Below are 25,230 nucleotides of genomic sequence, written 5' to 3' on the forward strand. Positions count from 1 at the left end.
CCACTTTCACTGGGAGTTTTCTTTAGCATGGACCATTCTGGACCTAGGACCTTTGTAGTCCTGGGCCAAGCAGAAAGCAAGGTCCTCAACGCACCCTCAAGGGTGGTATATTTTAGAATAAATGGTGAGAGAGGAGGATGCAGGGAGACAGACGGACGGCAGGAGGATGCAGGGAGACAGACAGCAGGAGGATGCCTAGCCCTTCCGGCCTGTCAGGCTAGCCTGATCCATGACTTCCCGCCCAGTGAATCACTGTGTCTCTAAGGAGATGGGCAGCTTATTGAGACTAATGCTCAATGTTGTCCTCTGGTATCCACACGTCCCCTTTCCCACCGCTCCCCATTTTTCTGACACACAGAAGCATGGAAACTCATGTTTTAAAAATCATGAAAGTAAAAATGGTGCTGTCTGAGAGAGGACGGAAATTAGGGTGACAGGGAGGGATAGAAGAGGTTAATAGAATGACAACGAGGAATTCACATTGATAACATATAAAAATGTCATAATGAAACCTCTTACTTCACACAATTAATATATACTTGTAGAAAAGAAAAGAAAAAAAAACATACTTGTATACAAAAACTCCAAAGCAGCAAGTGGGTTAACTCAACCAACAATCAGCTGTTTGCAAGAAATGCAGTTGCTGAGTAATGAAACCTAGGTGAGAGGAAACCATGTGACACAAGAGCAATGTGGCCAAGAACAGCTTCGACCTACTCACGAGGGAAGAAAAGTCTGTACTTTAAAGAATACATAGGAAGAAAGACTAGATCATTCCTCTTTAAGAAGCAGGAACAGTGAGATAGAATAAAAACCGAGTTTGAAATGGGAAACAAAAGGAAGGCAAACAATGATGGTCTGGGCAAAGTGCATAGGAGAACATGATGTAATTTGTGTCTGCGAGTTATCACTGCAGGGCTACATGCTGATCAGGGAACCTGACATCAGAGAGAGGAAACCGAAGAATCAAGCCCTTGGTGGCCATGAGGCTGTGTGTAGTGCACATAAGGAAAAGCCAGGGGCAAGAGGAATCAGACGTGGGAAGGATAAGGCTGGAGTGTGGTGTTGGGGTCTGGGAATGGGGACTCTCTCAATTTGGTGTGTAAGGAAGGTGAGGGGAAGGGAGGTGGCAGCGCTGTTAGAAGTCTGAGGAGACAGCTGAAGTCACTGAAGTAACACAGGGGATTCCAGGCCAGCCCATCCGGGCTGTGCTCACAGTTCACCAAGAGACTAACAGACTGGGTTTCTTTCCTGAAAGTCACTTGAATGACTTAGACCCAAGTGTGGCATTAGTAGAGTTGACTCAATCCACTAATCCTTCCCCAACAATTTCCAAGATAAAAAAGCAAAACAAACACAGCCTAAGGAGACAGGAAGACGACTAGATCTGAGGAATTAGTCAGTGTGCATGTACCTGGTTTCCGTTCTAAAAGTTGCTGCAGATGATACACGGCTTGTTCATAGTCCTGCTTTCTGAACATGAGGTCGGCCATCAACTGTAAAGATAGGCAGGGTCTAAAAACAGCACCGTACATTTCTACAAAGTATATTCTTTTAATGAAGATTTAGCTCTACAATAATATTTATGAAAAACAGGAGGGACAGACATTTATAAAAATTAATCAAGCATGCAAATCAGATGCTCTGTTCACAATTTTCAGCCCCCAAAGTTTCAAGTAGTGGTGTAAGAACAAATGTGGAGGCCTGCAGAGACAGCTCAGTGTTTACAAGAGTGCGCTGCTCTTGCAGAGGACCCAAGTTCAATTCCCAGCACCCACAAGGGGCAGCTCACAAGCACTTGTAACTCCAGCTCTAGAGAGACGCCATCCCTCTGGTCCAGGGCACTGCACTGAGGAGGTGCACACCCCTACTCCCTTTACACATACATACAAATGAGGAACAGTCTTTAGAAACGATTTGAGGGGTGCTTAGTATTCCACTGTGTGACTCTAGAGACACGCCTTAGCACACTAAAGTGACCATGAAAGGAATGAAAATAAGCTTAAATGTAAAACATGGAAGAACGGCTGAGATTTTTCCATGTGTTTTAAAGCAAGATGCCTTTTCCGTCTACTTAGTCTACTGAGTTGTAATGGTGAGCTTAAATGAGCTGTGTGCAATGTCACCCGAACAAGATATTTAAAAGCTGAAAGAAGTGTCAATCCATGTAGGAGAAACAAAACCAAAAACCAAAACCAAAACTGTGAAACAGGCCATTGAGGGTGGTGCAGTGACACAATGAGGCTTTGTCCTTATTCCCTGTGAGTCCAGAAGTTCTGTTGACATCTTATATTAGTCCAGATTGCCCTGTAAGTGTGTCAAAGCCAGGATTTACCAAACCATGTGAAGGCTGACCACAGAACTACACCTGTCCCACACATCCCTTGGGCAGAAACAAAAGAAAGCAAAGTGTAATCTGGACTTGTTATCACTCCTGTTCCTACATGGCTAATGATCTTTGCTTTGTATTGGTAAACGTGCCCATGATAGAAATATGCTATTCTTCCAAAAGCAAGTAAGAGCAAGACCTCATCATCTAGTAACAGTTCTATAGATAAAATGTGAACATTCCTCACAGAACATAAAACTCAACTGCCTTCGAAGCAGAGGACTCTACACTGACCATGGTGGCAGGTTCATTGTCCTGGTCCCTCTGGAGAAGCAGTGCGCAGTGCCGCAGGGAGGAGTCAAGGTCTTCTTGGGCCAGATATAACTGCGCCAGTTCCAACATTATCTGGGCAGCAAAATCAGGAGTAGTCAGAAAATGGCTTCAAAATAAAGTGAGCAATGTTTGGATGAGATTAAACTTCATTTGTCTGAAAGCTACCACAATAAAATGCCATGTACAACAGACAACATGAACGACAGGCGCGTTCATCACTACTGACTCTTCAGGAAAAGACAGAAAGGCAGGTGATAACTCACTTGATAAATACAAACAAAAAGTATTGCTGATTTTAAAGCAGCATGTGGAATTTCAGTGCAAACTCCTGGGAAAGGAGCAGGGCAAACCTCTAAACATGTTTTCTCATTAGTAAAACGAGAAAGGTTCAGCTAGGTAGACAGTTGCTAAGACATGCTTTTCTGAGCACAACCAGTGTTTTGACTCTCCTAGCCACCACTGAGAAGGGGCCTGCTTGTGTATGCCTTAGCAAAGGCTATGCCATCAGTGACCAGAGTCATTAACATCCCTTTCACAGTCCCAGCACCAAGGAGCCACTGACATACACATGCTGGAGTGTATGGTATTGCTCATCTAACTAAGTCCAACCTCTTATACCGAGATAGGGGACTAAAACACAGCTTTAAACTATCTATTAAGGTAAAGAAATTACAGATTTGGTTTACATTACTTATTTCACTACAAGCTGTGTGTGTGTGTGTGTGTGTGTGTGTGTGTGTGTGTGTGAGAGAGAGAGGGGGGGGGTTCACATCAGGTGTTGACCTGTCACTTTCCATCACACGTTTTGAGACAGGGTCTTTGACTAAATCCAGAGCTCAGCCGTCCAGAGAGGCTGACTGTCCAGCAGCTGCTCCCATGATCCTCCGCCTGTCTCTGACATGCCAGTGCTGGGCTGAAGTGTGTGGGGCTGCCCCCAGCTTTTCTTACAGCTTCTTGGTGAATGCAAGGGATCAAACTCGGGTCCTTGTGCTTGGCTGGCAAACACTTCAGGGATGGTGCCGGCTCTGGAGTCCTCCAATGCAAGGCACCACTGGGTTTTTTTCTTTGGTTTTGCATTGCTGGAGACTGACCTCAGAGCTGGGCACAGGCTAGATGAGCACTATACCGAGCACATCCACTCCTAGCTCCACACGCATGCTGAAAGTTTTCCAGAGACATGATTGTTTTTATAAACATATTATTTTTTTGCTGCATTTATTTTCAAATCTTTATTAATTTGTCTAATCAGGCTTCTCCACTGAGCCGATTCGATGGTCCCTGGAATAAAGGTACTTACCCTTGTTACCACCATACTGACCTTACTGTCTGCTTCACAATGAACCAGGGCCTCTCTATAAAATGTAATTGCTTTCTCATAGTCTCGCTGAGCGGCGGAGTGTTTCGCAATCTCTGCACAAATTTCAGCTGCGAAGTGTTTCTGTGAAGAAACTGCATCTGGCTGCTCCATCTGAACTCGCTTCAATATCCGAGCCTGCAGTTCTCGAGCCTAGAAAAAAAAAAAAAAAAAAAAGCAAGCGTTAAAACACAAGAAAGAATTGGGAAAGGAAAAAGTGCAATTTTCAACAGTTTACATAACAGTATAATTGTACTATAAGATTTATTTGAGTGTTGATGGTCTGTGATAGAACAAACTAATCCTCCTGCCCCGCAAAAGGAGCCTTTTAAAGACAAGCAGCTACTTGTAAATAGGCCAGCAGGCAGTATCTGTCCAACCAAAGAACTGCAATATTGAGTCTAACTGTTACACAGATGAACACAGAAAAAGAAAACATCATAAAGGAAACACAGCGGTGGAACAATTAGGAAGCTCCTTAGATAGTATTGATACATAATTATAAATGCTAAATGATAATTAGGCCTTTTAGAAATGAAAGGATGATAAAACATGAATCTACATCAGATACAGCAAAGAGTAATTCTTCCTTTTTTTGTTTTTTTTCGAGACAGGGTTTCTCTGTGTAGACCTGGCTGTCCTGGAACTCACTCTGTAGACCAGGCTGGCCTCGAACTCAGAAATTTGTCTGCCTCTGCCTCCCAAGTGCTGGGATTAAAGGCTTGTGCCACTATGCCCGGCTAATTTTAATTTTGATTACACTGCATATATGTTTTCTGTTTTTTTGTTATATACATAGGTATGTATGCATGTATACACACACACAGAGAGACATGCATACATAGAAAGAAAGCTGCCCACAGTAAGAAAGAAAAAATAAAGAATAAAGTACAAACAGTATTGCCACAGAGACTCATGGCAATGGCCTGAGGATCGCCCTGGATTTAATGATTTGAACCTTGGAGGTAGCCTCGGTTTATAGTCGCTTACCTATCTTATTAATAACATGTCCCTCTTTTTTACTTTATAAAAGAGAAATTTATTAATATTGCAGAGGCTGGGAACTTCGATATCAAGGCACAGTACCAAGCAAGGGCCTTCTTTCCCTGTGCCACCCTGTAACAGAAGGTGAGAAGATCAGACAACAGGAGGTCTAAGTTAAGCCACTCATGATGGCGAACATTTTAAACATCCTTCTTAGGTAGAAATCCCAGCTCTGTTTGTTGATAATTAAATTTCTAACATATACTTTCTAAGAGACACAGTTAAACCATAGCAACTATTCCAAACAAACATAGGTTTTAAGTCTTTGATGGTGGTCATGATGCAATGTCGCTTTGTTTTCTAATTTGGGTAGCATGTGATCGTCTAGAAGCTTCTACTTTGTAGAACATTTGCTCTACAGACAGACTTCGAAAATGAATCAGAATCACCAGCTGAGTGTGAAAATGTTTGTTTGTAAATTCCTTGGTGATACTGATGCCAATAGAAACCATGCCTGCAGATGGCTAGCTGGCCCTCAGGCACTCCACCTGGCACAGCACAGGCTGCTGTTACAGAGAAGCGGGCATTCACAGCTGGGGAACACAGCAAGTCAGCTGAATGACTGGCGGGGCTGAGAGTCACGTCATACCAAACAGTGGCCTAAACGTTAAATGAGATTATGAATGCAAAGTTGTCAGTTCAGAGCTGGGTATATGAACACTCAGTAAGTACTACTACTTAAGCTCTCTCCAAGTAACTGAAAACCCTACTTAGCACACTCACTAGCTGCTTCTGCATCTTTATTTTACTGTGAATAACTAGGGAGTATTATCTTTTATATCTATTTTAAGTTATTTTATTAAAATATTCAAAATTAAAATATGATCACATCACTTCCCCCTTCCTTTTCCTCTGGCCAGCTCCTTCCGTGTCCGACCTCCATTCAAACCAGCGGCTTCTTTTTCTTTTGTTTTTATTGTTACATATATGAATAAATACACAAATATACAAATACAACCTGTTGAGTTGTTTTAATGTGGCTCCCTATTCAGAAGCTCTGTGATTTGAATGATAAATTTTATGACCTAAAAAATTTGTAAAAGATATGCAGTTTATGTAATCTGAGTTTTATCTTTCCATCAGCTAAACTTCCAGGCAAATAGTCTATTGCTGTGCGTCTCAATTGTTTAGCTCTTTGAAGAAACTCATTTATAAATGTGTGTGTGTGTGGGGGGGGGGGTGTATGAGCCAGAGATCGAGAGGGACACACACATGCAAGAGAAAGTGAGAGACCTTGCTATTTTTGTAAGGATAAATAAATAAAAGATAATTGAATAAAATAATTCTGCAATTTTTGTATTTAAACATTTTGTAAACAATGTTAAGTTGCTGTAAGAATAAATGTAGCCATTGTTAAGAAATATTTTGTATAGAACATATATTTATACATTTCTTTTAAAGATTTTTAATTTATTTTAAATTATGTATAGGAATGTGTGTCTGCATATCAGTAAATGCATATGAATGTAGGTACCCGAGGAGGCTAGAGATTCCTAGTCACCCCCTGGAACTGGAGTTATAGATGGTTGTAATCTGAGAACCAAACTGAGTCCTCTTAACCACTGAGCCATCTCCACTGCTCCAACAATACATTAAAAATATTGGTATATTATGTTTCTTCTTAGTTTTCAGAAGGATTAAAGCTAAATTAATTTGTTACACTAACAACATAAGCCCTGTTAGCATTCACATTTTAATCCTTTTATATTTTATAATATATAATTCTAAATTCTTTCAACTTTTTAGCTTCTAAAGTATAGAGACAAACAATTTTTATTTACTTATGAGTAGAAATATAATTGCCTTTTATCTATAAGTCCATCCAACCAATGGACTTATAGATATACAATATAGATATAGATTTACAACCAGCTTTACAATGGTTTTCACAGGAGTAGAAAACAGGATACTGATTCAATCTTGGAGGTCAGGTGGGGTTTTAAAAATGGCTTCTAACTTTTCCTTTCAATTTTTGTAGCTTTATATTGCAAGCCTTATGATTGCTTCAAAATAAAATACACCATTAAACTGAATGTAATATTAACTTTTACAAAAAATATACACAGCAAAACTATGTATATTGGAGAAAAACAAATGTTGAATATAAGAAATATAAACAAATATAATCTGTGTATATTAGAAAATCTTATTCAGAATTAAGCTGTCGAGTCAACATATAGGCAAAAGTCAGTTAAATAAGAACCGACTGGGCCTATACACTCTGAAAACACAGATTTATTAAAACTTTCAGAGGAAATGATTGATTCATAAAGGACATAGGAAGATCAGTGGAGGACAGACAGGAACAGATAGATAGCTGTTACAGTCCATCGGCCCCAAGCAGGAGGAAACTAGAAACAAGAGCTGCCCTGTGTGCTTCTCTGGGATGAGGTAACAGAGGAAAATACTTGGGTCTTACAAGTGGCTAAGTCTCAGACCTCTTTCTTAAAGTTTGTTTATTAGATGTACTGCTTTGTATTCTGGGCTGGGAAGGGTGCACACATGGGGTTAATCCTCTACTCCACCACGAGGTCTCAGGGGAATCAAACTGCAGAGGCGTGAGTCACACAGTCAAGTTCCTCTATGCAATGGCTAAGCCATCTCACTGTTTCTTGCCTCTACACTTCCAGCCATTGGACTTCGCATGCAGTGCACTGTCAGGGGCAGAGGGTCACACCATGGAGGACTCCATCGGCTTCATCACTGTTAAGTCATAAACAGGTATTCCAGAAGACCTTTGTCCCGATACTTCAATTATCTGTGCCAATTAACAGCTTAAGGTTTTGAGACTCAACAGCTGTGGATAAATTCTGGATAAAGGTGAGGGAGCTACAGCTGGTAGCATCATGGGCCCTGGGAATGGAGGAAGCTAGCTTTGCTGAGTCATGCTGCACTGTTCGGAATGCAATTATATCAGGTGATAGGAAATGTTCACTAGTGATGATGGGCTTTGCAAAATGTAACCTCTTCTTATGACAATCCTGTAATATACAAGAACGTACTGTGATGTCTAATACTAATACTAATATTTAGATATCTGGGAATCAGGGACGGGAGGCAAGAGACATGCTCTATCTGCAGAGAGCTTGGGTTCAGTTCCTACCACACACATCGGGTGACTCACAGATGCCAAGGACTCCAATTCCAGGGGATGAACTGTCTTCCTCTAGGCTCCATGTGTGGCACTGCATGCTCATGGTGCAAATATAGACAAACAGGCGCACCACATATACATACATAAAGGACATTAACTAAGAAATTATTAGAGATTAGAGGGAGAAGTGGACAATTGGTAGAACATGAAATAAACTATTAAATAAAAGTACAGGTGGTAAGAAAACATGTATGCATAGCAATGCTTATATAACATGCTGAGTTATTACGTCATTACCTACTTGTACAAAAAATTCTTTGTTTGGCTTCAGAGGGAAATGAATTGTGTAGTGTTAACTATAAATAAAATTCAAGCAGCCAGTTTGAAAGGGATGAGAGACAGGATGGGGCAGGCAGAGCTGGAGTCAAGGAGAAGGGTAATCTGAGAGCACGCACCGCGGTCCACACGGCGCCCACAGAGCACGCACCGCGGTCCACACAGCGCCCACAGAGCACGCACCGCGGTCCACACAGCGCCCACAGAGCACGCACCGCGGTCCACACAGCGCCCACAGAGCACGCACTGCGGTCCATACAGCGCCCACAGAACACACACTGTGGACCACACAGCGCCCACAGAGCATGCACCACGGTCCACACAGCGCCCACAGAACATGCAACACAGTCCACACAACACCCACAGAGCACACACCGCGGGGTCCACACGGCGCCCACAGAGCACGCACCACGGTCCACACAGCGCCTACAGAACACGAAACACAGTCCACACAGCACCCACAGAACACTGAACCAGGACACTGATAACAGAGCACGGAGGGAAAATGAACTCAGAATAAGCTAAAAAAAAGAAAAAGTCAAGAAAAGAGAACACGAAGTTTTAAAGTTTCAAAATAAAAACAAGTTGTAAGATGGTAGATAGAAGTTCAAATATAATCTACCATTAGGCTATGTGCAAGCAAATAAAATATCCACTTTGTAAGAACTACGTGCACTCAGCCATCTCTTCATTTTTCATTTTGAGAGAACATCCCAGTAGGATCTTGGAGCTGGACTTCATCTTGCTCTGTACCCCAAGCAGGCCTTGAACTTGGGTTTTCTTCTTTCCCAGCTTCACAAACAGTTGGGAGTTCAAACTTGTGCTACTAGGCCTGATAATAAATTAAATGTTCCAATGAACGGATTAACAGAAAAAAAAATTGTCAGAGCACATAAAAAGTACTCATTGTTGGTCTTCAGATTCTCATTATAAGGAAATGGATGTTGAAAGCAGAAACATATTCTGTGCAAACAAGAACGACATGGAAGCCAGAGCCAGGCAGAGAGCTGGTGACTAGGCTGATCCTGACAGAGGGACAGAAGGTAAAGCAAAAAATCTTGTTCCACAGTTATCTGTCTGACTGTCACACACGAGCCATGGCGTGTGCCATCCCCACAAAGTCAAATGACATACCACAGTGGCACTGGCATATGCTGACCACTCCCTAATGCCAGAAACCCATCACCACTGTCCACAGAAACTAGTTCTCAAACTCACTGTCATAGAGAACAGAAGCAAATGTCAAATGCCCAGTCACACACACTGTACCTGCTGTAAGGCGGCAATCGCGTCGCTGGGTCTCTCCATTTTAGAGTAAACTTTTGCTAGAAGGACTTGGGACCGCCCATCGACCATGAGAGCTGATAACTCACTTACTAAGAATGGAATGAAAAGGGGATAATGTCATCTTAAGTAAATGTCTATATTTCTATACATTTAAAAATGTCTTTAAAAGATTTTGACAGTGAATAACTTAAAGTTTTAGAGTATAGCCAAATCTTCAAAAAAAAGGGGGGGGGGGAAATGTAGAATAGTAATTGACTCTTAAGAAAACGTAGAGAGCTGAACAGTAACTGGCACTGGTTTTTAAACATTTATTAGCAGGTAATCTCGCCACTCACATCAAGATTGCAAATTTTAAGTGTGTAAAGATGTCTGTTGAAGCCATTGAAATAAAACAATACCTGGATACAATTACAAAGAAAATTGTTTACATTTAATAAATTAGCATCATAAATGTCACCAATTGTAATGCCAAAGGGTCTGGTTTCTAGTCTAGGTTCATCTCTAGCTAGCTATGTAATCTCCCCTTTCTCTTGTAGCACAATACTAACTACCTAGCATGCTTAAGGTAAGACTTCAAATAAGCCAACTTGTGCTAACAATCCAACCCAAAGCATGCAGTGATCGTTGGGATACTTTTTGACTTAAGGGGCATGTCAGACCCCTAAATGTGGGCAAAGTAAGTGTGCTGCACAATTTATGGAGTGCATGATCCAGGCCACATTGTGCTACAAACGTCTATCTCCACCTTGCTCCTGTGGAGGTCGGAGCACTCCTTGTGGGAGTTGGTTCTCTCCTTTCATACGGGCTCTGAAGTTCAACCTCAGGCTGGCATCAAGCATTTTTACTATTGACCCACCTTGCTGGCTCAAACACCTGTTTAACATTTCAACCTGAAAAGTAGTGTCTTGTTTTATAATGAATTTAATTAACAAATCCAGGTAACAAAACTTAGTCTGGCATGAATAAATTTCCAAAAATTGTCATAGTAACTTTACAGTAAGAAAAGCTGTGAAGTGGGCACAAGCAACAAGTTTTCAGCGAGTGTGAAAGCCCATGTAGCCATTGTCTTATCTCTGGCCCAATTAAGAGAGGCAGAGTGGGCGGGGCTATAAAATAGTGTAGCTGGATTTATTCTGAAAAGTTATGGATCACTTCTGGATTCGGAGGCTGTAGCGGGAGTGTACAGCTGAATCAGGCAGGCCAGCCAGCTCCCATCCTGACCGGGGAGGGACTGGAGATAGAAAGTAGAAGGGGAGGAGTGGGAACACTGAGACTCAGAACTGAGCCATCAGCTGTGTAAACATAATGACAGGCAGAAGCCAGGAGTTTGATTCTCACCAACTACAAAAGAGAGGAAAATTGTAAGGAATGCACCAGGCTGGGGAGGTGCATCAGAAACTCGGGTTTCACCAGAGTAAGTTAAAGACCTTTGTAAGAAACCAGGTACTAGTATTTATTAGCTGTGGAGGCCTGTAGATGTGAAGGGAAGTGAGCTATAGGTTGCTGACTTTAAAAATAGGGACAGTTTAATGATAATGAATGAAATAACACATGAAATGTGTGTGAAGGTATGAGTATGGTTCAGACTGTATTCAGCAAATATTCAGTGAGCATTTCCTACACAAACACAACACAGGTAACATATAAAATACATACTTGTATCTTCCCTTACAACCTTAGGCCTTTTTGTGTTTACTAGCTAGATCTGACAGACCCATGCACCCTGTTTGGCATGAGTAAGAAAGCACACACTCAGTTGTATCCATAATTGGGAGGTTTATGGGTCAACTTTATTAAAGCTAAACTAAGACCGTTTGGGAGTATTAGAAAGCTTAGCGTAGACTCCTCTGACAGATGGAGACATACAAAGTGCTAGCAAAAGGAAACCAATGGAATGTGACAGGATTTCCCTGTCCAATTACATTAAAATATTAGTGCAGCAGGAGGCCTGTGAGTGGACAGGGAAAAGGAAGGCGGAGCTAAGAGTTGCAGAGACAGAGAGCGTCTCAGTAGAGAGGAGAAGCCAAGATGGAGGCAGACGAACAGGACGAAGAACCTGAACCAGCATGGCTTTAAATAGGCACAGGTAGTTATGATATCATAAAGGTTAGAATAATTGGGATAATTTGTCTAGTCTAGGTGGGCAGCTTTATCATTATCAACTGGTTCTGAAATTATTGTATTTACATCTTGTGAATTGAGAATGTATTGATAATATAAATCTGATTGGTTAATTATAAACTTCAAGAGTTTTGATTTACTTGGTTACCAGAATGTGGGACCACCGATTACAGGGGTTTATGGCTGAGAAGGAACTAGTGGAGTCAGAGACAAGTGAACCGGAGCTGGAACATAGCAATCAGTTGCTGTGTGAGCTAGCTAGAGACAGAGTCAGCGGACGTCAGGGCAGAGTTATAGCGGCTGACTGCAGGATGGATGGTCGTTGCATAGGGCTGGCACGGCAGCCAAGGGAACTTGGGAGCTCCAACCCAGCTGGAGAGTTGGCAGGCAGAGAATAGACATTGCTGGGGTACAGAGTTTCTGGCAGTAGCGCAGGAAGCCTGCTGGTCTTTTTAAATATTTCCCCGCAACAATGGAATGAAATTGAGTTTCTTATAGAGTCATATATATGGGATCTATTAAGAAATAAAGGTCATATTTGAACAAAACAAATAAATTTAAGTTGACTATCCATTTTGAAGATGCTATGAAAGAACTCCTATGTGGTTTAAAGTTCTTAATTAAAAAATAAAATCAAAAAAGGCTAAGTAACATCCTAAAACAGTTTTATAACACTGACTAGGAAAGCTTTTCAAATATAGTAACTTAGAAATCAAAGAAGGAGGATGGTTAGATACAATATGATAAGGCACAATAAATAGGCCTGGTTAAGAAATACCAGCCCCAGCAAGACTATCTACCAGAACAAGGCAAAGGATTAAAGGTACAGGGGACAAATTAAAAGCAGATTGTGATCCATCAATACTAACACTGACTTAAGTCATCAAAGAGGTGTATATGAAAAGCAGGGTTGTGTTATATTCTCACAATGGCTGCTACACAGTACTTGGGCATTTTTATCTTTAAGAAAATATAAACTTTTAGGCAAGGTGGCTCATGAAATTAGGCAGGTGGAGAGGAGGACTGGTGTGAAATCTGGGCCAGCCAGAGCCTAAAGTGAGATCATCCTTCCCACAGGCAAACAAGACAAGAGAATGAAGCAATAGTCAATTCTTGTAAGTACACAGAGGTATACAAGCCAAAATCTTATCTCATTTTTTTTCTTATTTTTCTTCAAATACTAATCAATACTAATACTCTGTGAGTAATACATTCTAGCACGCATATGTTTGAAATAGAGGGCTGTATTTGCAAATAAGGAAAGAAATTATAAGACGAAAACTCATCACTACATAATTACACATACACGATAACCTATTGTACATGTATGTATGTGTGTATATATATATATATATATATATATGTATAAACAAACTGTATACATGTACACATGTATAGCCTATTACACATAGTCTAGTATGCACAGCCATCCCTCAGTTTCTGAGGGACTGGTTTCACGCTTATCCAGCCACTACGCAAATCCATGGGTTTGTAAGTATATCATGTAGGTGATACAGTATTGGCACACAACATGCACATGTCCCCTGACAACACTTAAATCATTGCTAGATGTCTAGTAACACCCAACACAATGTAATGTTACACAAATAGCTCTGCTACTGTGCTAACTAGGAAAGAGTGACAAGAAAAATGTCTATACACGGTTGGAACAAGAACAGCTTTTCTTTGAAATATTTATGAGCCATGCTTGGTTGGGTCTGTGGATTCCAGAACACTAACTGTAACTGTGTGCATCAGAAGAGAGACAGGAGTAGGCTAGTTTAGGAAATATGCAGGTGTTAATTGGTGTTTTCTCTGGTGAGTGGGAGAGAGCAAAACTTTCACTTACTTCAGCAATCTCTAAATTGACATGAGTAATAAGTAAGCACTGCATTTTACTAAAAGTCTTTTAAAAATCTTACAAAACAAACCCTGGACACTTATAAAAATACAATGTGGAAATATTGGCAAAATATGAATGTGTAAATGTTTGTCCAGCACTTTACTCTTCTGGAATATAAGCAAGTATTGGGAGAGACGGCTCAGTGGTAACAATGCTGCTAAGCCACCTGCCAACCTGAGTTTAATCCTGGATCCTAGTTCCCAAGCTGTCCTCTGACTTCAGCACCTACCCAATGGCAAGTGTGTGCACCTGCAATACACACTACAAATCCACAAGCAGATCAATGTAAAAAAATTAAGAGCCAAGTATACACCAATGATTAAGATATAAGCATATTAGTTGTCACATGGGTTATGGTACAAATGTGGCAAAGCAAAATAATACCAGTGAAATTAAAAATATTACCAAATTATAAAACATTAATGCAGATAGTATGAATGTACAGGTATCAGCATATATTTCCTCACATTCTATATGGAGAAAATTGCCGAATAGGTAATATATTTTATTAAAAAGGGAAAACCAAAATGATCATATTTGTATAAAGCACAAATAAATACACAAAAATATACATTTAATCACATTCTATTTATATGGAATGTAATAAGAAGAGAGTAAGCAGAATTTATGGAACAGTAGCTGATTTGTGCATTATTATACTTTTATAATGGCTGACGTTTTTTGCATGTGAATGTGTATGTGTATTTGTGTGTGTGTGTGTGTGTGTGTGTGTGTGTGTGTGTGTACGATGTAGAGGGCAGAATCACTGTCAGGTCACCCTAACCTTTGAGATAGGGGTTCACTGACCCTGGAGCTGAATAACTTGGTCAGACTATCTGGCCAGGATCAAACAGGAATCCTGTCTCTGTTACTTTAATCTTTGAGATGAGGGGTATATAGTGTGCCAGGCTTATTAAAAGCCGTTTAATGCCAGAGCTGGGGATCCAAACCTAAGTCTTCACGGACGCACTTTACCATGGAGCTAACTCTGCAGCTCTCAGGATGCTTGAATGCCTTTTAAAAATGTAATATTCTTAGAAGGTAAAGATTATAAAAGTGTTGATGTGCTTAAAGGCCAGTAATTTTGATTTACATATAACTTTGTTATATCATTCTAGAAATTGTATACTTTGTTCTTTTATAACACAGTGGACTGTTAACAGATTTATCTGTTATTAGACTTAAAGCCCATCCACTTGGTAGAACTGAATTTTGGAAAAATATACATGAATGCATACAGCCAACTACATGTAAAAATATTGAGAAAATCAATATGCAATTATGTATTATAAAAAGAAATAGTCCAGGTTTATCAAGTAAATGTTTTTTTTTTTTCCAATCGTAAAGACTTGCATACCAGGGTCATGAGCTAGAGAATGCTGGAGCACTTTCTCGGCTTTCTCGTACAGCTTCAGTCTCAGTAGCAGCTCGGCCAGGTCATAGCAAAGGCAGTTCTGCTGTCCACTTTTCAGAGCAGCTTCATAATAGGTGATTGCCTAAACAAAGTCCGTGTCAGTTAGATTTAAAAAGAGCACAGAGGCTTCGTACAGCCAAGGCATAAGGCATATCTATAACCAGAAATAATATTTAAAGCATTTAGGCATGTATCCGTGCTGTCAGTGAAGTATGCCGCTTTCCTTAGGGAATCATAGCAACTAGCATCTTTTTTTTAAGCAATCAAAGGATATCGAACAGTACTTGGCAAAAATATTTCTCCAGAGATTATTCTAAGGTAAGCAAGCCTTCTGAAATGCATCTGCTTTCCTAGCTGGTGCACATAAACTTAACAACGACCAGGGATAGCAAAAGAATACACAGTCAAGGAAAATCCTTTATCCCTACTCGAAACAACAGCAACAGAACAATCACCTTAAAGCACATAGCTTGACCAAGCTGGTACAGCAGGAAGGAAATGGCTAGGCTACATTATACTGTATATTATACAATGTGGCATTAGTGACTTTATGGCCGTTATTTGGTTGCAAACACTGAGATATAAGAAACTTAAAAGAAAAGGCAGAATCAAAACAGTCTCCATAGAGTGCAGCACTGGGGAAAGTGAGTCACCAGGAAAACCTAACTTGACACAAATACCAGTTTGCTCACCCAAATGTGGAGATTAAAATCACCAAAGATGTGAAGGGTGGCTGCTGAAGACTTCTCTAGAGCAGGTCTCCATCAACTTGACCTAATAGGTGTATCACACAGTGTGAAGCACTTACCTTTGAGTAATTGTGAGTTTTGACAAGTGCTTTTCCAATTTTTCTTGCCAGTGTTCCATCTTTTGGGTTCTGATTTAGTGCTTGCTCATAGGCCACTATGGCTTCTTCTGGCTAACATTGTCAAGACACAAATGACAAACTTTAACAAACAGCTTAAGTGAACCCATTAAAGAGCAATGTTTTCGGAACATATATATTGAACAATATAAAAGTATACAATTCCATATAAGTGACTGAAAATTGGCCAGATATTCCTCATTGTAATTATACCCACAATGATCATTCTTGGAAGTCATTACAACAGTCAACAGATCCCTCTCCACCTTTCTGTTTAGAGGAGACTCCCACTCTTCTAGGACCATCTCTATTGGATATAGGACACTCATTGAATTGAGTCAAGATTTTAAAAATATTATAGAAGCTAACCTTTTATTGCCACCATCAGAACTCAAATATTAAACACGATGAAAAAGCCAAATTCCTTTTAACAGACAGCTACAGTTATTGCAGAATTCTATAATTTTGTTTTTTGTTTTTTTTAATCTGAGTTCTGCAGTTAGAAATTTTACCTCTTGAATGTTCATGTACGCATCGCCGAGGAGCAGGAAAGACCGGGGGCTGGGCATTCTCTCAGCAATTTCTCTGGAATTAGACCAATACTACTCAGTATACTGAAAATAGGCAACATTTACAAACCAGTAAGGTAAGATGTCAGCTTATAAAACTCAAGTATACAGTGACCCTCAGAAAACAGCCAGTCATATAGTCTTGTTAAAAGCCACATTCTGTACATGCATACACTTTATATACTGAAACCCATTTTCTAATTGATTCTTTGCATTTTATAACATGCATGGAGCTGAGTGACGGTAGAGAGCAAACATAAACCCTGATGGTCCAGGACTCCTCTCCAGGAGGAAGGGATTGTACTGTCCTTCTATACAACCCGAGCTCTCATCTTCAAGGTAAAAGCTATATGATGAAGCATCTTAAAAATACCAGGTCTTATGCTTCAGGATCTGCTGCTTACTTATTTGAAGCAATCAGATTAACAAACTCTTCTGCTTCACTGTCCAGTGTGCTACAATTAAAGTTTACAACACTGTGTTGGGTTTCTTGCGCAGCATTAAATATATCTTATTTAAGTGCTTGAAACCTCTATGATAAAGGTAATTATTACTTCAACTTTACTCATGATGCCAAGAACTCATGTCTATACAAATGAATTAGATTTGTCTGAAACAAACCATACATTTCATTATTACATCACAGCACATCCAAAAGAAACTAAACCTTTGGGGTTTTGTTTGTTTTTCTGCTTTTGAATTTGTTTGTTTGTTTGTTTGTTTTTTGAGACAGAGTTTCTCTGTGTAGCCCTGGCTGTCCTGAAACTGACTCTGTAGACAAGGCTGGCCTCAAAAACCAGAGATCTGCCTGCCTCTGCCTTCCAAAGTGCTGGGGTTAAAGGTGTGCACCATCATAGCCCTTGTTTTGCTTTTTTGGAGGCAGAATCTGACTTCAGTCTCACTGGCCTGAAACTTTTACATAGGGCAGGCTGCTCTCAAACTCATCCACAGCAATTCTCCTGCCTCAGGCTGCTTAGTGCTACAAACCACCATACCGGGCTCCCTTAAAAACAGTGTAGAAACATACTTCCAGTATTTAAACTCCTCCACCAACAACAGAAGATGCTGGTTTCTCTGAATACTCAATACTTACCAAGAATCTGAGCAAACTTCTTGGTTATAACATTAGATAACGCTGATGAGCAAGGGCTGACTTAGTCTATTCACTTCCAACCACACACAGGGTGTGTCTGTATAATTACTGTTTCATTTGTGCTGAAGAATAGCAACATGTTTGCATGTGTGTCCCCATAACTTTTATGGCCTCAGTTTGACAAAGCTATTAAAGCTATGCTCACTCACAAAAGAAAAGGTGAATCCACACTTTGGAGGTTGCAGCACATTAACTTATATTTTCCTCTTCTACAGCAGACATGCCACATATTAGATATGCCCGTGCATCCCCTGGATTACTGCTGTATAATGCTGTCATCAGAGTACAGCCATCTCTTGTTTTCTCTTTCCACAAACAAATCTAAATCTAAATTTAGCCACACACTGAAGCAACGGTAGTTCTGTTTTAGGTAAACCCCTTGACAAGAGTGGTCCTAGGCAGAAGGAAGATGACCATTTCCAGACAAAGATTTGTAAAGAATTTGTGACATACATGACAGGTATAGAAAGTAACCATTCTGATTAATTTCAGGAGGGACGTGTGGGATACAAGGAACTGCTTACCTGTAACAAGTGATATACAACATTTTCTCTTTCCTATGCTTCAGATAAATATCTGCCATTTTTTCTTTGGCCTCTATAAAATAAGGCTGTTCAGTTGTGACATTTCGAAGCATGCTTAATGCACGATCCGTATCTCCTTGGGCCAGAGCCAGGTCTGCATTAGCAATAGTGACACGTAATTCTTCACAAGTTCCCGAAAACTCATGGATGGCATCCTGTAAAACCTTTGCTGCCTCATGCTGTAACACAAATTAAAGACTGTTCATAATAGGCAATGAGTTACTGGAAGTGGAGACTCACCTTCTGAAACACAGCGACTAATAATACATGTCAGTATGCTCATGGTACTTAAAAATAAACAGATAAATTATTATGGAAAGTCTGTGAATTTAAAAGTCTAAAACCAGGTGAGACTATAAATATTAATTAAATGGCTAGGGTTTTTTTGTTTGTTTTTGTTTTGTTTGTTTGTTTGTTTTAACAACCAAAATAAAAGAGTCCCTGCTATTATTTTTGGAACAGAATTGTAAATTACATGACTGCATTTCATGGTGGCCAACATAGGCACACTGAGAAAGTCATCCAGGAGCAAATAACATTTAACTTCCAGGAACTTGCAAAATACATGTTTTAGTGAAAAGTAAGGAAAAATAAGTTGATAACATTTCTCAATTTGTCAAGGGACCTCTCTATATTACATACATATATGTAGAAAATTATTCAACTAGAAATATGGATCTATATATTCCATGTTACATCAAAGAGTAGAGAATTAGTGCAAATGCACACACACATAACAACACTCCAGTCTGAGTTGACGTACCTGTTCTCCATTTAAGCGGTGGACCTCCACCAACTCCAGGAAGATTGATAACCGATGGCTCGCGTCCACCTCAGTTCTGTGCTTTGATTTCGAAGAGGCTCTGCTTCTCCTCATTCCTGGCAGGTTCATTGCCATGTGCAGAGTTTTAATTGCTTCTGCTACTTCTCCCATTTTCTTTTGTGACTGTGCTTTGATTAAATGATATAATGGGTAGTCTCTTACCTGAGAAACAAATGACCAACAGTTCTTTGGAGTGCATACAATGGAAATCAGAATTTATGACCAATCAAATAGAAGATGAAGACCTGGAGTACAGCTCATTTGTGAGCATATCCTCAAAGCATGTTTCTGACCTCTTATTTTTCACTTCCTAATCATGATTTTAAATTAAATTTTCATTAGAAGGACTTGCAAATAATAACAAACCTCACATACTGAAAACCAGGCTCAAACACTATACAGCTCACTGAAGCATACAGTTGGAAGCCTAACCATATTGACTCTAACATTCAGGGACACTGTCAATCCAGCCTCTTCTTTCTTGAATGTCAAATAGATAGAACAAGCTAGTTTTTCCTTGCAGGCTACCAAGACATCCTAAAGTTTGAGTTTTCAGTAAAGAGATGACTTTATTTGAGGCTCCTCTTGTAGTGATATGCCTCTTAGATTTCTAGGAGGGAGGGAGGAGGAAAAATAGAGAGTTTCAAGAAAAAATGAGCAATACCATTTACTAACCTTATCCATAAAATATTTGGTATATTTCTCCATGGTCTAAAATGATTGTATATGTGATTGCTACATTTAATTCTCATTCTAACAACTGCTATTTTACAAGTTATATAGAAAAGGAAACAGGCTTGTAGATGAGTAGAGTCTAGAGATTGATCCCTGAATTTTCATTACCAAACTCAGATGAATTTATTTTGTTTTTGAACTGGTGTATATGTGTGTGTGTGTGTGTGTGTGTGTGTGTGCTTTCTGATGGGCTTTCCATATTGTCCAGGCTGGCCTGGAGCGCCCAGTCTCTAGCCTCCTAAGTACCTAGGATCACAAGCACCCTCTGCCCATGAAATTTGATATTGTGGTGGTTGTGTTAGGGCAATTCACATAAATTTTCATCTCTATCAAATATACCTGAATTTTTTTCTCCTATTTCTTGTTATTTCAAAATTCTATTAAAATATTTTCTGGCAAAGCATTTCAATTCACATGTGAAACAACTAAACACATACACATTCATTAGAAGTTCAAAGTCAGAGGTACATCTTAGCCTGGGATACTCATCTGGAATACTCACATTAAAATTGTAGCTCAGACAAAGTTCAAGCGACTGCGAACACAGCTTGACTTTGTCTTGGGACAGGTACACCTGTGCCATCAGGAGGTGAGCCTCGGCATAGGAGGGGCTGTGCTCCAGGCAGTGTTGGAGATTGTTGTATGCCGCTTCAGTGTCACCTGACAAGGGAAGCCACACCGTCAGGCTTCAGCACTCAGAGCGAGAGCTCCAACAGAAACCAGAATACAAGGTTACCTTGGCTGTTTAACATCTCTGTCCAAGAACCTTGCCTCCATTCCTACTTGTGTCAGCTACCTTCCTTGTAGTTACTTAAAGAACAGACTCATATGTCAGTCAGGACAACAGTTGGTCACAGCAAACCAGGGAAAATATAAAAGGATGGCAACAGGTCCCCATTATTACTGGCAGGACTAAGACTCTACATTTATTTCCTTTTTAAAAATCTTTTGTTTATAACTGCATTAAAATGGGTTTCAAGGCTGTGGTCGTTTCAACTGAGAATTGAGGCTTGAGCATTTGAACTCTTGGTGGCTAGCTGGGGCCACTACTTGAGGGGTTTAGAAGTGGTGGCCTTGCTGGAGGAAGTACGTCACTGGTGGTGGGTGCTGAGAGGTTTAATGTCACTCTACTTCTAGTTCACTTTTTTGATGTAAGCTGTCAACTGACTGCTCTAGCCACCATGCCTGTGTTTGGTGCCCTGCACCCTGCCGTGAGAGAGCCTTACCCAACTGGAACAAACAGCTCACGTGACTTAAGTTAGGGTCTCCATTGCTGTGAACAGACACCATGACCAAGGCAACACTTATAAGGACAACATTTAATTGGGGATGGCTTACAGGTTCAGAGGTTCAGTCCATTATCATCAAGGCGGGAGCATAGACATTTACAAACCTAGAAGGCTGCAGTGTCATTTACTCTAACAAAGAGGACATATTCTACAACCAGGCTACATGGTTTTGTGTAAAATAGGAAAAAGGCCAAGGACATATCCCTGAAATTCTAAATTATGAAATGTAGATTAAAATTCAGCACCAAATGAAATAGCAAATAATTTGTATCACATCTGCTAACTATCTGTAAATCAAAAAGTCTGCGTCACCTTACAACATTGGTTAAGATTTATGTGATAAGGACGGTGGCGTTGCAGAGGGAGAAGACTCTCGGGCTAGAAAGAGGCCCCCCAAGTCCCCGTCCCCACATTCTCTATGTGCTACCTTGTGATGCAGTGCACATGGACTTGTATGCTGCCTTCCACATATGGCTTAAGTAGATATAACAAGGACCACTTCCCGCCCCACCTTTCTAGAATAGCGGCCTAAGTTATTTTCTGTTCAAATACACTTCATCTTTACCTGTTGTCAATAGAAAAAAACATGGTAAAATTCAGTTTCCTGGATCATAAGAGCTCAGCCTACTAACTGAAATCACACAATACCATTCCCCCTCCTCAGAGGTAGAGAATTAACACGCCATTTACTGGTGGAGTTAGCACAGTAACTTACTAAACATATTGTTAAAGTCTGGCAACCAACCATCAGCCAGGTCAACAGTGACTCTGGGATCTTTATCATTGCAATGTCTAATACCTAGAACTGTGAAAGCCAAGGGGACAAGAATGGGTAGCACAACACATCTAAGGGTGTCAGTGCTCCAGGACCCAAACAGAGTGCCGATACCAATCATAGCCCACAACCCACAGTGTATTATGAAAAGTAAAATTTAACAAAATAAAAGAGGTAAGTGGTTAAGTAAGGTTTCATGTGTAGTGGTTTAACTTTTCCCAGATGGTATCGCAAGAGATTTTAGATGACTAAGTCTGCTCGATGTCTTTACCATATGCTTTTGGCTCACTAGAGCATCTACAACCTACACTGTAATGTAACTTTTCATGCTTGGACAGATTCTCGAAAACTGTGTAAGATGAAGAAAGATTAATAACAATTTATTAGGGTTGCTTATATGCGCATGGGGTATGAATCTAAAATAGTAGGTTTTAAATTTTGGTTCCAATTTCAGATTAAACATACACATTTACAGACAACATACACACTGTATGTGACTGTCTTCCCTGGAGAGGAGTACAGAGCCTATTTACGCCTGCCATTACCAACACCACAATCAAACTCCTACGTTATTTGATGTGCTAAGGCATATTGTCACCTGACAAATACTTCACTTTGGCCATTAGGAAGACGGCTTGTGGAAGACCTGGTACACTTCTTATAATTGTCTCCAGGACTGAAGAACAGCGTCTGAGAACTGGAGAAAGAGGTTGTCCAGGACCTGCAGGCTAAACAAAGAAAATCAGACCGTTTTCTAAGTTTATAATCTTATGTAGCCAGGATTAAACACACACTTAACTTTAGTGTGACTGATATGATAAAAGAACCTAGTGGTTCTTATTACATCTCTCTTAGGTTTTTTTCATACTACCTTTGTTATAGAATTGTACAAATATTAAGTTATTCCTTAGTTTATCTGTGAATAGACTTACAAATTATTGAGTTCTGTGCAGTTAATTATGGGACTGTTAATGTAATTAATATTTTGATAACATGAAAGTAGTTATTAGTTCAAATTTTATCAGAGAAACACCTGTTAAAAGAAAAGACAACTGAGAGAGTTCTTGCTTAGGCCCTCTGCATTGCTTCATTGACGCTGTTCTTTGGACCTGATAGATGATCTTCCCCAGTCCCTTCAGCTGATGTGAAATCATCTTCATCCTTCAGGTCAATGACTGTGCTGTCTTATAGAAGATCACTGTGATTATGGGTCACATAGCTTACAATAAAGTCTCACCTCTCCTTTCCTATGCTGAGGCACAGAACATGTTCCCAGAAAGATACTCAAAATATGACTATTGCCTAAATCATCCCAACTTCAAATCTCCGCAGCACATGGTTTATAGCAGTTTCCCACCTAGAGATGCTTCTTTTATGGGTCTTTCTGCATCTTCAAGATCAGAGTTTTATACTTGTTTGAATGGAAACGAGGAAAATCTTTAAAATTGTTGTGATGACTAATACTGACTTTTCACTTGCCAGAATCTCCAATAACCTGTGATACAATGCTCTGGCACTCCTGTGAGGTGGGAAGACCCACCCTAAATGTGGGTGAGTCCATTCTATGAACTGCAGTCCTGAGCTGAATACAAAGGGAAAGGAACTGAGTGCCAACATTCATCTTTTCTGCTTCCTAACTGGCCACCTTGGGTTCCTGCTGTCCTGCATCCTCCATCATGCTGGACTGTGCCCACAAACTGTGAGCCAAAATAAACAAACCCTTCATTCTGTTCCACCCTTCCGCCTGCCTGCAAATATTTCCCACAAATATTTCCCACCAGAAAAATAAAATAAGTGATGGTAGGTATGTAACCATGACCTTGTCACTTATTAAGAAATACTGAGAATAATTCTCACGTTTTTCTTCTACCTTATGTTGTTTGTTATATTTTGAGACTAGGCCTCACTCTGCACCCTGGCTGGCCTCAAATTCACAATCCTCTTGCCCCTGCTACTAAAGAGCTAGAATTAAGGCAGTATCACCCAAATAAAGCCAGCCATTCCTTTTATCAGTGTTTCCTTGTATACACAAAAATTAAAACAGAAGTCTAGAGACAATCTTTGAGATTCTGCTTGTTAGATTAAAAAATTAAAAACAAACAAACAAACAAAAAACAACTATGTGCGAAAGAGGTCAATGAACAAGGAATAGAGCTGAGGCCAGAGCTGCTTTTCTTGAATGTTCCCATGAAAACAGCATTATGAAGCTGACCAAGTTATAATATGAGGATTAAAAACTGCATTATGGGAAAACAGGATATGTAGTTAGAGACCTAGCTATCAAGTAATGTATTGTTTTGTGAACTACCTATGCTTTGGTTCATTCTTAGCACAGTTAACAAAGAAATTCTTTGAAATACTCAAGGACTAAAACCTTATCTGTCCCTGTTGCCTGACTCACAGTCCACTCCACTGATCCTCTGTGTTCCTGTGAACATCTGCATCAACTGTTCCCTTAGCCTCCAAGCAGCTGCTTCCACAGGTCCTTTCAATCCTCTGTCACATGGTGAGGCCGACTCTGACACCCTCATATACATTTTCACTTCCTCTACCCTGCTCCATTAGTTCCTTACACCATACACCACTATTCATTCTAGTCTTCCTATGGTGTCTGCTCCATCCTTTTAAACTATATCTCTTGGAACAAATGTTGTAACTTGTTGTTCCCCAAGCATTCTGCCATCTCCACATAGTGTGCCAGATATGCTATAAAACATCTGCAGAAAGGATCCTAGATGCTGCCGGACATGGTGGCACATGCCTTTAATCCCAGCACTTGGGAGGCAGAGGCAGGTGAATTTCTGAGTTCGAGGCCAGCCTGGTCTACAAAGTGAGTTCCAGGATAGCCAAGGCTACACAGAGAAACCCTGTCTCGAAAAAAAACAAAAAAAAAAAAAAAAAAAAAAAAAAAGGATCCTAGATGCTGAATGAATATTGAAATATGCATTCAAACTACCAAGCAACTTGCATGGACTTAGGAGACTGAGCTCTGAGCTCAATCAGTCTGAATTAATCATCAAGTATGATTCCAGGAGAGCATAGGTTTTAAAGGTAATAAAGACCTGGGAAATGACATGATATTACAATATGCAGAGCTCCCTCAGGGAAGATCATTTTTCTTTTTTTCACTGTTAATATAGCATCTAATGCTGTAAATTGGGGGGAGGGGAGGGGTGTTGCTAATAATTTTGGCCTTAGCAATGAGTACTGAATAGGCCTACT

The 25,230-nt window shown here is 40.1% G+C and overlaps 1 protein-coding gene across 2 annotated transcripts in view; it reads right to left on the bottom strand.

Annotated features, from left to right (window-relative positions):
* Ttc21b (tetratricopeptide repeat domain 21B) overlaps positions 1–25,230 on the bottom strand; it is a 68,837-nt gene that overhangs the window by 21,539 nt on the left and 22,068 nt on the right. For both annotated transcript variants that reach the window (XM_021192399.2, XM_021192398.2), the window contains exons 12-22: positions 22,607–22,736; positions 20,447–20,604; positions 19,150–19,371; positions 18,327–18,565; positions 16,593–16,665; positions 16,024–16,134; positions 15,159–15,297; positions 9,760–9,866; positions 3,981–4,169; positions 2,624–2,734; positions 1,415–1,496 (exon numbers count right to left, since the gene is read on the bottom strand). In XM_021192399.2, the coding sequence (XP_021048058.1) occupies positions 1,415–1,496; positions 2,624–2,734; positions 3,981–4,169; positions 9,760–9,866; positions 15,159–15,297; positions 16,024–16,134; positions 16,593–16,665; positions 18,327–18,565; positions 19,150–19,371; positions 20,447–20,604; positions 22,607–22,736 (1,561 nt within the window). The remainder of the gene's footprint in view (positions 1–1,414; positions 1,497–2,623; positions 2,735–3,980; positions 4,170–9,759; positions 9,867–15,158; positions 15,298–16,023; positions 16,135–16,592; positions 16,666–18,326; positions 18,566–19,149; positions 19,372–20,446; positions 20,605–22,606; positions 22,737–25,230) is intronic.

This window comes from Mus pahari, chromosome 3 (genome assembly GCF_900095145.1).
Source record: "Mus pahari chromosome 3, PAHARI_EIJ_v1.1, whole genome shotgun sequence".
Lineage (NCBI taxonomy): Eukaryota > Metazoa > Chordata > Mammalia > Rodentia > Muridae > Mus > Mus pahari.